This window comes from Paroedura picta, chromosome 3 (genome assembly GCF_049243985.1).
Source record: "Paroedura picta isolate Pp20150507F chromosome 3, Ppicta_v3.0, whole genome shotgun sequence".
NCBI lineage: Eukaryota > Metazoa > Chordata > Lepidosauria > Squamata > Gekkonidae > Paroedura > Paroedura picta.
Genome location: NC_135371.1, coordinates 32,404,709 through 32,417,858, shown reverse-complemented (window position 1 = coordinate 32,417,858; position 13,150 = coordinate 32,404,709). Strand labels below are relative to the sequence as shown.

At 43.1% G+C, this 13,150-nt stretch overlaps 1 protein-coding gene across 1 annotated transcript in view; it reads left to right on the top strand.

Annotated features, from left to right (window-relative positions):
* Positions 1 to 8,869, top strand: part of SUMF1 (sulfatase modifying factor 1) — a 75,994-nt gene extending 67,125 nt beyond the window's left edge. The window contains exon 9 of the mRNA XM_077325236.1: positions 1,371 to 8,869. Coding sequence (XP_077181351.1) covers positions 1,371 to 1,478 — 108 coding nt within the window. The 3' untranslated portion in view covers positions 1,479 to 8,869. The remainder of the gene's footprint in view (positions 1 to 1,370) is intronic.
* The last annotated feature ends 4,281 nt before the right edge of the window (positions 8,870 to 13,150 follow it).

Here is a 13,150-nt window from a genome sequence, read left to right as displayed (position 1 = left end):
CTACTTTCTTGGTTCTCAAATGTGAAGACGGCATTTGATTCAGCTTCCCTGGGGAGGCTAAGGAGGCAGAAGCAATGACAAAATCAAAAAAGGAGCAAAAAGCCTGGGAAATCTGGAAGGAGAAATGCTTGTTGAAACCACAGCAAAGGTGGCAAAATGTTATCGCTAGGACTTCTGAATATTAAAGGTGCTACCTACTTGTTATATCAGGCCACATGTTAAGTGATGTGTGAAAAGCAGATCCACACTGATCATGTGTTTCCAAGACTGTTGCGGCTTTGTTGGAAAAATATTTTCCATGTTATGTTCCTAATAAAATTGTCAGTGCAATCATCAGCAGTTACTCTTATAAGCTCTGAGTGTCGTACTGCTTAGGGTTATGCTATTAGTTTAGGGGTATCACCAGGTCTCCCTCAATGAAATTATTTAGGTCAATGAATACTAACAGTTTAGTGGCTTGTTTTTATATTGTCACATTGTTTTAATCAAAAGCCGCCTTGAGCAGGAAATGGAAGAGGGACATGGAAATATCCTAAGTAAATATTCCAGAAATCCTGGAAGCTACTTAGTATACCTGTTTCTGATACAGTAATTTATATCCAAGTTAAAGTTCATAGATTACGGTATTACTAATGGAGATAATCTCTGGGTTTCGTAAATGACAGCCATGACAGGGGAAGTGTTATTAAGGTTTGACATCGTTTATTTTTTCTTCCTTTTGTCCTAGTTTGTTTTCGGAGTCAGTTCTACAGTTAGTCCATGTTGATGGTATAGTAGTGGACATTGTGAAAGGGCAGAAATTACCTATGATAGATCCAGTTAGCTAGTACTTAATTGAAGAGCAGGGATCCTTCCCCTAATGGAAGAGTCTACGCTACTGACAATTAGCTTTGTCTGTTAGGGGAATATTCTTTGCTTTGGAGGGAAAGCATAACCGCTATTAGCTGACTAGATCCATGTGAGCCAGTCCTCTGTGTGTGGGGGCCTTAGACCAACAAATTTTGTTTCCAGTTCTCATGAAAGGGACTGTTACTCCATAGCAGAGCTCATATTTGGTATGCATGCTTTGTGATCCCCAGGATCTCCATTTCAAGAATCTCAAGTTGTGAGATAAACCTTTCTTTGTCTCAGATCCTAAAGAAATGTGACCTGCCAGAATAGACAGTATTGAGCTAGATGGAGCAGTGGTATGAGGCAGATCCTTATCTCTGTCTCCTGAGTTCCAGGTTAAGAAGTTCTTTCCTTGAACATAAATGCTCATTGTTCTAGATATCGTGTCTCCCCACTGGAGAGCTACAATGGCATGCTCACCTAACAAATCAGGACATTTATAACAGACCCGTGTGGTAACATTCTGTTCTTCTCTTCAGTCCTATTGCTATAGGTATCGATGTGCAGCTCGAAGCCAAAACACCCCTGACAGCTCAGCTTCCAACCTGGGATTCCGCTGTGCTGCCGATACCCTGCCTGACAATTGAAAAGAACAAAGTTGGCAGCGACAGAGGAATGAAAAATGTCACTAACGGGTGATCCAGGGGAGAGGATGCAGCTTTCATCAAGAACATGCCTCATGCTGGAGCCTTCTTTTAAAAGGAGGACTATAATTCTGAACAAAATCAGCCAGTTAACTTTCTTCTGTAGCAACTTTCTGAAGAAAGTGGGCTGGATATCTTCCTTGTGCATAAGGAAATCAGACTCTAATACCTTGGATATTTGATTGCTTTACACTGAAATCAGTGCACAAATTCCATTTTAAAAAATAAGGTGGGAGGGGTGGTCCTATAGAAATCATCGTACAAGTTTGGGTTGATTTTACAGAAACGTATTAGGAAGTAACATCATAGTATGGTTCTGTTTAAATTAAGCATCTGGACATTCATGAGTGACAAACAAAACACAATCATGGTCTTTGCAAAGCAAATGAGCAACATTTAATGGTTCAGTTGATTTCCACAGCCTTAAATACAACAAACTCTTTCTGGGTGGGAATCTGCACTTTAAATATATTTTAAACTTGGTCTTTGTAAATATCTGTGAGGATTTATTTATGTTTTTGGTTTGGATGTATGTTTTAAGCTTCAGACTTAGGGCATCCTTATAAATTAATATCCTCCCCAACGTCCTGTTGTTAACAGCCTTGCTCAGGTCTTGCAAAATGAGGGCCATGGCTTCCTTTATAGGCTCAATCCGTCTCATGCTGAGTCTTCCTCTTTTCCTAGTGCCTTCAACTCTTCCAAACTTTATTGTCTTTTCCAGTGACTTGTCTTCTTATCATGTGATCAAAGTATTATAGCTCCCACTTCGTCATTTTAGCTTTCCGGTTAGATCTACAACCCACTGATTTGTCTTTTTGGTGCTCCACGATATCTGTCAAACTCTCCGCCAGCACCACATTTCAAATGACATTCTTCCCGTCCAGCTTTCACACTCATACATAGTAATGGGGAATACCACGGCATGAATTAATTTCATCCCAATGCTTAAGAATCTTTTGTAACTCCTGCATGGATACCCTTTGCCATCTCAGTCTCCTGATTTTTTGGATGATGGAGGCAAGAAATAGAAAATCTTGAATAAAATAAGAACCATAAAATAAGAACCACCTCTGAGAACATCTTCCTCCCCAAAATATTTCCACCTCCTCCTTCCCTCCCACTAGGAGACTCCCACGGCTACTTCTTTTTTTCCTGCTTCTTTCCCTTCTTACAAGGTCCATTTCCTCTCTCTTCTATTTTGTTTTTTCTTTCCAGCTTCATTGCTGTTCTTCCTACTTGTCCTTCCTGCCATCTACTTTAGTTTGACCTTCTCATCTCCCCCATCCATTTCAAGCTTGGGACAGTGTTGCTGACTGCCTTCATGACAAAATAGTCCTGTCCCTTGGATGTTATTCACCATCATGCCATGAAAAGCTTCAGCTAGCATTTCCACACATGAAGCTCCTATGCAGAGGGACAGGATATTTTGCTCTAGGCTTGTTGGCAACCCCAGTTTCTTTGCAGCTTCACATGGCTTGAAAGCAAGTTCTGGCCAATGAGTATAACAGAAGTAAGATTGGCACCAAAACTGGGACCATGACAAATCCCATCACACTTACTGAATATAATAGTTATTTCAAAGAGAAACATTCTTCATTAGGTAGCTGGAATTCACATGATCAATCTGCAAGCTGTTAGTCTCAGAAGGATCCTGCCATGTTAACATACTGTCATGGAAAGAATTATAGCCATATCAGTATTTCCCATAAACAGGCCAGACAGTCCCATAATGTAAATTGGACTGTGAAGTGCCCGCCAAACCCAACGGGGTAAACATTTCCCCCGAACAATTGTCTCCACTTAGCAATGTCTCTTCTTTTACCTTTTTTAGAAATGTTCCTAAGACTTAGGATCACTCTTCTCTTTCCCTTTGTGGGGAAGGGCATACCCAAAAGCCTATTTGCTTCCTCTCTGCTTTCTAAGCATGGAATTTTATTTTTGGCTCAAGCCTCTTGCCTTATACTCAAGGCCAGAAAGAATCTGTCCCCAGACTGAGTTTGATTTGCCCAGGGCTACTGCCGTCCTGTGTGCTATGCAGTATCTGATGTGACACACATCCACTGGGATTGCTTTTGGGTTATTTGCTGCCTAGACATTCAAAATCCAGACATATCAGACCTTCACTGGATCAGCATAGATTGATAGTCGTAACCCCACTTGACTCTCTTCCTTTACATCTTTGGCCTTTTTGTTTCTCATTTTTTGAGGGGGAATTCATTGTACTTGGAATATTTGGCTCTCTAACTGTGGGATTTCTAGCACTAAGCACAGAACTGAACGCTTTATTTTGGGAATTCTCCAACCCAGCTGCTTGTATCATTTACTTTCCATCATTTTTGTTTACTGATTTCACTTAATCCAGATTCCATGTTTGTAGAAGAGTTTTGCCACTTTGTCCATTATAGATAAATGTTTGGATGGGCCACTGCCTAGATTGGCAGCATTGTCTTGAACCAGGTTAAAAAAAACTAAGTCAGCAATGAGTTTAGTACAGGAATGAAAGGAGAAGTTCTTCCTTATGGATATGGATTTGGGTGGAACTGGTAAGTAAACCACGTTTACACTGGCTTGCATCTAGGGTACTCATCTCTCCCTGACCATGTACTGTCATACTTGTTTCTGCCATTTAAGCTACTACATCATGTTGGGTCTCCTGTGGAAATCCTCCCAAGCAATGGAGCATTTATAAGATTTTCCCATTGTGAAAGTGCTACAGCTGCTTCAGCATTCAACTCTATTCAACTCAGCGTTGTGACATTTGCAGTATCACTCAGTGGAAGTGTTGATTGCCCACCCCAGGTTGCTGTCTGGAATGGACAGGACACTGAGATATCTCATTCTTTCATTGTACAATGGTTTCCATGCTCCAACACACTATTTTTTTTAAATGTAATATTTAAATGAAAACTTCATAATGGCTAATATGGGTATAGCCTAGGTTTATGCCACATTTAAATGACACTTCCATTGGCAGCACAGGGGAGAGTGATTCCCCCAATTTCTCTTCCCGTTGTAGGCTACCTCTTTGTCTCTATGCGGAGGGTCTCTTGACTCCCAGGAGCAGAATTTGGGCATGCTTAGTGGGCTGCAATAGAAGAGGGGAATCAGGAAATCTTACTCTGTGGGTTTCATACTCCATTGGCAGCTCCCCCCCCCCCCAGGAGCCCACTGTGATTCTTGTTTTAGTTTCGACATTCACTTTCTGAACTGATCCATGATTTGCAACCTCTCTTGTCCTAAATATTTACAGTTTGCTAAGAGTTTCGTAAATTATCCCCTTGTTCTTCCAGGGAGACATCACTACAACACGGTATGGAACTGCTGAGTGCCAGGCATTTAAAAAAAATTGTTCTAGATGTTTTCAGAGAAAATGATTTTACATAACTGCAGTAAGCAATTAGCTGCAGAGCTCCCTTAGTCATTGATTCCACATGTGGGCACCCTGAAGTTATCATGTGACACTTTCCTGTTACGTGCTATCTCAGGGAACCATAGGAAACTGTTGGGAAGCGTATCCCACAGGGAGGCTCCTATTATGAATGCTTATCTACCCTATGGAAGCCAAGAAATGACTAGATAAGTACAGATGGTACATATTTTTGAGATTCATTCAGTTGCACTTTGATATATGAGAGCCTGCTTGCAGGCTGATCCTGTGTATGGTTCCTCTGAAGTAAACACCATTGTGTTCAAAGGAGCCTGATAGTAAGAAAGTATGCTTCTTAAAGTGAACAATCTGCCATTCAGTTAGCACAGAGATTACATCTCTCCCTTACATATATAATACTAGTAAACATTTGTCAGTAATGAGCAGGATTTTCAGACTTGTAGAATCTGCCATATGCTTGTTCTTGCAACTTATATCTTCACAGCTACTGGAATGTGCAGATTTGAATACTGGTTCTCAGTACATTGGCCCAAATGTCCAGACTGCTTTGACACAATTAGGACGGGGTGAGAGTTACTAATTCTACAGTGTGGAAGTAATTAGCCTATTGCAGTGGTATAGTTGTGTTAGCCATCAGCATCTCTCAGGGAGATGCCTGCTCACATTAGTGGCTACTTTGAACACGGGTTCAAAAATGTCTCCCCATTTCTCACATTTCTGTATCTGGATGTCTCTTGTTACGATGATGAAAGCACAGCTAGACTACCCACCCACCCACAAGGTAGAGGGCCTCCCCATGTATGCAGAAAAATATTCCTTTGCAATAGGAGCAAATGAAAGAGTGAGGAAACCCTAAAAAATGATGAGGACTGAAAATGTTCCAGAAGGGATGGGACGCTGAGAGTGTCAGTCTAAGTGTCAGTCTCAGTGAGAGGAGACACTGAGAATGGTTAGGAGCTAGGGAGGACCTTTGATGGGGAGATGTGGGGGACTGCATATCCAAACAGTCCTCCCTCCCTGTGATTCTTTACCGGTCCCTTGGCTTGTTATGACTCTGAATCCCACGTGGGCATGACATAATCTCAATTTAAACTGCCGATCCAGTATGGAAATGCATGATTGAGAGTATTTAGATGGATTAAGTAAGAATTAAAATTAAGGCTTGGGTTCCAAGTAGTGTGAGGGGAGTTTACCAGTGTAACGCTAACACCCCCAATGTTACCTCTGGATCAGAGACCCGCCAGGGACAGTGTGGGGTGTGATGTGTGATTCCACATATGAGGGGGGATTGGCAAAATTTGCCACCCTTCTGCTTATGAAAGTGCGTTTCTGCCAGTGGAAAACATTATTTGGATTCAAGACCAAGTAAGAAAGTATTCCATCATTTTTGCCTAGCATAGCACCAATATGAATTCTTCAAATAAGCCTCATTCCAACAGTCACTTAGGGGGTAAAGGAGACAGAAAAAAACACTGTTATTGCTAATTTCTTTTCATGTATAGAGAATTCAAAGCACTGATTTCCTGGTGCTTTCTACTGTTTAATATTCCACCAATCAACAAAGTTTTCCCTTCAAACTCTTGACTTATGAACTGGTGTCTCATATGGGACTCTCAAATATATTACCGAGTCCCAAAATCCTTCCTCTTAGATTTAGGATATTTTTTAAAGGCTGCTCCTCAAATCCAGTAGCATGAATGACAGGCCTAAGGAGCTACACATATGGTAACTGATCATCTTTCCTGCCCTGGTCTGTTGTAGCCTGATGCAACATTATAAAAGACCATTAAAAATTCAGTGTCTAGAATGATCTCATGATGTTAAATGAATCATAGCTCCTTATCAATTTTGATCTCTCCCTTAAAAATATCACTGTTAAAATAAAAACAGACCTACTGGATCCAGCAATCATCTTATTTCACACAGTAACCAATCAGAAGGCCCACACTGGTCATGTTACTGGAGTCTCCTTCAACTGGTTTTCAGAGAGAGAACATGTTTCATTTAGTCAGCATGGGAGTTTTGCCCTAGCCCAGTCTACAGCCACAGGACTCTTTCACCTCTACTTATATCTGTAGACCAGGCCTAGGACTCAAAGAGTGATTTAAAATTAGACTGAAGGTGCCTGACAAGCAACAAGGTGTTGTTCTGATGCTTACAATTGAGTCTCTGTTCATGGAAGGGAGTATAAACTAGAAAATGGAGGAGACAGCTGGGGAATGAACTCTAGGGCTAGAGATGCTCTAGAGCAGTGCCGCACATGGGCGATTCCAGCCGCACATTGCGCATGTGCGCATATGTGGCCCGGCTGCGCATGCTCAATGCACGGGCGCGGGGGAGCATGTCCGGGCGGGCAGTTGCCCTGCCGGTCCCCAGCCTCAAAAAGGTTGGGGACCACTGCTCTAGAGCAGTGGTTCTCAAAACGGGGTCAGGACCCCTTGGGGGGGGGTCACCGCAGGACAAGCAGCTTGGCTGGAGGGACCATCCACACAACAGCCTTGCAGGGTAGATCGAGATCAAGCATTCGTCTGTCTGGAGCAGCAGAAAAGAGAGAGATCAGCATGGTGGGACAAGAGGCAGAACTGAACTGAGAAACACCAGGAAAAAAACAATTTATATACAATCATGAACAATGGATCTTCACGTCATTGGTCAGTTTCAGTTTAATTTCTGTGCAAGAACACCTGCTTAAGTTTATGATTGGGGTCACCACAAAATGAGGAACTGTATTAAACGGTCACTGCATTAGGAAGGTTGAGAACCACTGTCCTAGGGAGCCATGGCCCTCATGAACTGAGATTTTCACAGATATGCCATTCCATGACAGGGGGCATTTTTTTCACACCACTCAGCTTGCCAGTGGATGGATGGGTGAGATAGACTTTGGCCCCATGACAGATTATTCTTGAACTAGCAAGAAAGCCCATTGCAGCCATGAATACAATGGGAGCTAGGACCCAGGGGACACCGAAAGGTGCAGATCTCTCTCTGTGTCCCTCTTGCTGTGTGTCTCTCAGTGTGCCTCGCAGTAGGAGGCATAGCAGGTAATTAGGGCTCATTCTTAGGAGGGAATCAGGGCTGGTGTGCAGTTTGGGGCAGCTCTCTGTCTCTCCATCACAGCAGGGGCAGCTCTGTGTGTCTCTCTCTGTGGCAGCAGGAGCTATAGCAAGTTATGAGGGCTCGTTCTTAGGAGGGAAGCAGGGCTTGGGGCAGCTCTCTCTATGTCTCTCTCTGCCTCCCTCGCAGCAGGAATGATAGGAGGGAATGAGGGCTCATGTTTGGTCTGGCAGGGCTCTGTGTGTCTCTGTCTCTGGTGTGTCTGAGAGGAACATGACTAGCGTCCAGGGAGGGAGGGAGCTGTAGGGGCAGGGCCAATCAGGGGGCAGCCAGATACATTCCACCCCCCAGACTGTTTCACAAATATATAGAGGAACCATGGATAAGGATGATGTGCTAACATCCCTTTTAGGCGATGTTAGTGCATTGCCAACAATGTCATTAAATCACCCAAGTAAATCCCCACCTCCCTAGCAAACCTCAATCTACAGATGTTACTCTTCAAACTATAGTTGCCAGGAGGCTGCCATCTAATAAAAACCGAGGACTTTCATTAGGAGCACCTTATGAAGGAGGGAGACCCTCAGTGCTAGTTCTGTTGAGATCTTTTGGCAGCTAGTCAAATTGTACCATTCATTCGTTCCCTTTATTGGCATTCCATAACATTACAAGATAGAAGTGTACCCTTCATTCATTTTATCAGCTGCCCTGTGGACACTAAGCTCACTGATTTGTTTCTCCAGTTTTTCAGTGTTCATTGTGTCACATTTTGATTGAATGATTTTAATAGCTTATTATTTCATAAGATTTAATGTAAACAGCTTTGAGTGCCTTTGTGTCAGAAAAGCAGCTTAAACATAAACCTAAATAAATGAAATTTCTTTCACAATGGAGGACAATGTTTGCTGGATAATTAGATTAGCTGGAATTGGGTCAAGCCAAATTATCCAAGCTTAATTTGGAATCAAAGTTGTGAAAAACACACAGAAGTTGGTTGAAGGTTTGATTGGGCGTCTCAAGTCAGTATCCTGACAGGAGAACTGGAGTATATTATTCTGTGAACAGTTGTTTGCTTGCTCTGAAATACCTATCCCATGCAGAGGTGATGAGCATTGTGCAAGCCTAGAATGGGAAAATATTTATATCATTGTTAAGAATTAAACCTGCTGAGAAGATAAGAGCAGAGTTGCAGTTTTATTGTTGATTCTTGGCTGTTTAAAATCAACAGGAGGTTGCTTGAATGCTGTATAAATACACTGAGCAGGAGAGATCAAGAGATGACCAGATGTCTTCAGTGTGAGTCTTCAGCATTTTGAGGACTGACCCTTGTTTATAAGGCAGAATTTCCCATCTAAGCTGACCCTAGTAATTTCAGTGACGATATGGGGAAAAAATGCAAAGCCTAGACAGGAAGTCTCATTAACCCAGGAGCTGATATAGCATAGTTACTAAGACAATGAGCTGAGATTTGGCAGTGCCCCCAGCTCAAATCTCGCCTCTGCCATAAACTCAGTAGGTGGCTATAGGCAAGCCATTTCCTCTCAGTTCCCTGCCGGCTTACAATTCAGAGCTATGCTTCTATTTCATGCATAACTACAGAGGCAATGCTGGGTAATAGAACAGGGGATCTGCAACAGGTAGCTTGCAAGCTACTGGTAAGTCCCCAGGTGCACAAAGGAGATTGTGCATCCCATAGAAAACTCAAAAAAAGGATCACAAGACAGCATGTTTTGTGTTTATAGTTATGTTTTCACATCTTGGAGTCTCATTAAAGAAGTCTGGTGGCCCCTGAATGAGGTTTTTAGACTAGGTCTGTTGGAGACACGTTCAAATCCCAACTGGCCACGAAACGCATTGGGTGACCTTCACTCGACCATTCTTAACAACCCTGTGAGGTAGTTCTTGCTGTGAGGATAAGACGGAGGAGCAGGACAAATAATGTACTCCTTAGAACTCCTTGGAAGGTAGAAATGTACAATATACATTAGGGTAGTTTGGGAACATCTGCTTCTTCCTCAGTGTAATGCACTGAGTGTAATGCACCCCCCCCCCCCAATTCTTCAATTTGCAGCAGTTAATGGCACCATTATTTCCAGTTGATGGCATTTGTATTGTGTGAGTGCAGGTGACGTGTATACTATAGAGTTATTAAACTGGATAATTAGTGGGGGAGGGGGAGGGCTAACAACCACCAGCTAGGAACTTCTGCAACATCAGTCTGTGGCCATTTCTTTAAGCGTGTCTCTGATTTACTGTGTCACTCTTTGTGACTTGATGCAGATATTCCCTTTAGGCATCTGCTATTCAGAAACTTTACATTCTCTCATCTGCTTATTATTTTAAAAAGCAAAGGAACTGCAGTTCTCACAGTGGAGTTGAGGCCCCCCCTAACCCCGAATTTGAAGGAAGAGCTAAGGCAACCCATTCTTGATGACTCCTTTGCCTCTCCTGTCCTCATATTCTGCATGTCACCTGCAAAACAAGACTCTAGGCCTGAGGAGTGCCCTGAAACCCTCGAAAACAGCCTTTCCCTTATACACAGCGTGCAAATAGTGACAGCAATGTTAGAAGAATCTAATATTGCCAGAATATTGTACTAAGTTCTCCCCATATGCTGGAGTGGTGGTAAGACTATCAGGAACCTCCAAATATGGTTTACTATGCTGCATGGTATTAAGCATAATTGGAACTCTACACCAGTGGTCCCCAACCTTTTTATCACTGGGGACCAGTCAACGCTTGACAATTCTACTGAGGCCCGGGGTGGGGTAGTCTTTTGCTGAGGGACGTCACCGCTGCCTGAGCCCCTGCTCCGCTTGCTTTCTTGCCAGTGCCCCTGACTTCCCGCTGCCCACAGGGGGGCGCTGCTAGCTGCGCAGTGCCACACTGAGGGGGAGCCCCAGCCATGGCGGCTGCCGGAGAGCACCAAAGGTGAGCCGGCAGCAGAGTGGCAGGGCAGCCCCTGAGGCAGCAGTCGGGGACTGATCCACGACTGGCATCGGTGCCTGGACCGGGGGTTGGGGACAGCTGCTCTACACCATTGCTTACTCTCCTGAATTTCAAATGCAGTTTGAACAAGGCAGTCTCTCTCAGAGAAAAACAGCCAAAGACTCGCCTTTCCTTCTCTGTCTTAAAGCTATGAATACATAAACCACACCATCTTAGATGTCCAAATCTAAGAACATCATAATGATGAAACATCTTATGTTGTGAATGGTAAATGTGCAGATAGCTTTTAATAAATGGGGGGCTGGGGAATACTGCATTCCTTCCCAAAGCGTTACAGTATTAGTCAACATTTCTTTTCAAAGCAGGAAATGGTCCCTCCCCAAAAGCAGCTATTGGCTGCATGAACGATACTGAGCCTGATAAAGGAAAACAATAGAGGCATGTAAAATATAGAAAATGGAAGGGAAACACTTCACAGGGCAGTGATCACAGCGGCTCCAATGGCGCCTGAAAAGGCAATGGCAGCAACCCTGCTATGATAAGATTAGCTAAGACCTTCATCAGTCAGCAGTGACCTGTGTCTTTCCCAACCTTGCCCTGCCAACTAAGAGAGAAATGGGTAACATAAACCTGTCACAAGCAGTCTGGGGATAAGAGCAACACCCTTAAATGAGGAGAGTATTTCCACTGTTTTATTGCTGAAGAAAATTACTTCTGTGTTCTTTATTATTTGTTAATTGGGCTTTGACTTCATAAATTCCATCCATTTCACACAATGATATTTTAATGATTCAGATACAAAGCACTTGCTAAATTTAAAAACATCAAATAGACCTCCCTTTAAGAAAGTTACTTTTGTTACAGGCAAGTTGCTTTTTCCCCCCTACACAAATCCTGCAACTGTGAATTGTTCAGAAAATGGATTTTTTCCTCTAACCTATATCCAATTACTAGCCTGATTTAGAAATGATATAGTTTAAGTTGCAATGATGGTCATGCTCTGTCTCTGGATTCCACCTGGGAGGTTAAGCAAGTAGACATGAATATACAGAGCTGTCATTGTAAGGAAGACCTTTGGTTTTTCAAGGTTAGTATTGTCTACTCTGGCTATCAGCAACTCTCCAAGGCTTCGAGGCCTTCCCTTTTACCCATTATGATTCTTTTAACTGGGGATGCTAGGGACCAAACCTGGGACCTTCTGTGTGCAAAGCAGATAATCTATCACTAATGGACCCACCCCCAAGCAGAAGACTGAATGCCTATGCCATGTTGAGTCTTTTATTACCCAAGCTGCTGGAGCCAACAACACAGAGATGTAAACAAACAGCCTCCTGAAGCTGATCCATGTATAAAAGCCTTCCAGATGGTAGAGTAGCTCTGCATTTACTTGGAATCTCAGTGCCTAGGCATGGAAATGACTACTTACAGCACTGGCCAGTTTTAGGTCATACAAACAAGACTGAATTTTTTGCTGGAAAAGAACAGAGTTGCCATCTTTACACCATAGGATCTGTTTTTGAGCAGATTTCTTGGCCAAAGCCTGATGTATTCTCATACCAAGAAACCATTGTCAGCATCCTTATTTAGAAATACCATTGGAGTCAATGAGGGGTCATTTCAGGTAAGCATTTTCCTCATTCTACTGGTCTCATACAAATGGCAAAATAAGTCTGGGCAAGGCCTAGAAAGACTACCACCTCTGCTGGTATTGCCAGCTCTGCTCTAGGCTATGCTAGCATGTTGACCAGACTATAAGAACTGAAAAATAGTGCTTGCTTTGGCAGCATATGTACTAAGAACTGAAGACAGAACATTGATTTGTGCTGTGTTCAGATTCCATAGTTCACTTATACAAGGTATCTATAATCAAAAGTTAAGCTAGTTGGACTAAGACCTCCATTACTAAATCCTCCTCCATTACACCCCCCCCCCCCCCAAAGAAGCTTAAGATCTAGTGAGCAAAACCGGCTCAGGATCCCTGGCCCCAGAAAGGTCAAACTTTTTTGGCCCTTGCCTTGGCCTGGTGGAATGCTCTGCCTAATTAGATCAGGGCCCTGCAGGATCTAAAACCGTTCTGCAGGGCCTGTAAGACAGAGCTGTTCCTCCAGGTCTATTCAGGCCTCCCTATCTAAAGCACCTAAAATACAGGTTAACACCTACTACCGACTATGCACTTTATGTGCCCCTCTCTGGCTCTCTGAAGAAAAAGAGGAGGCCTGTC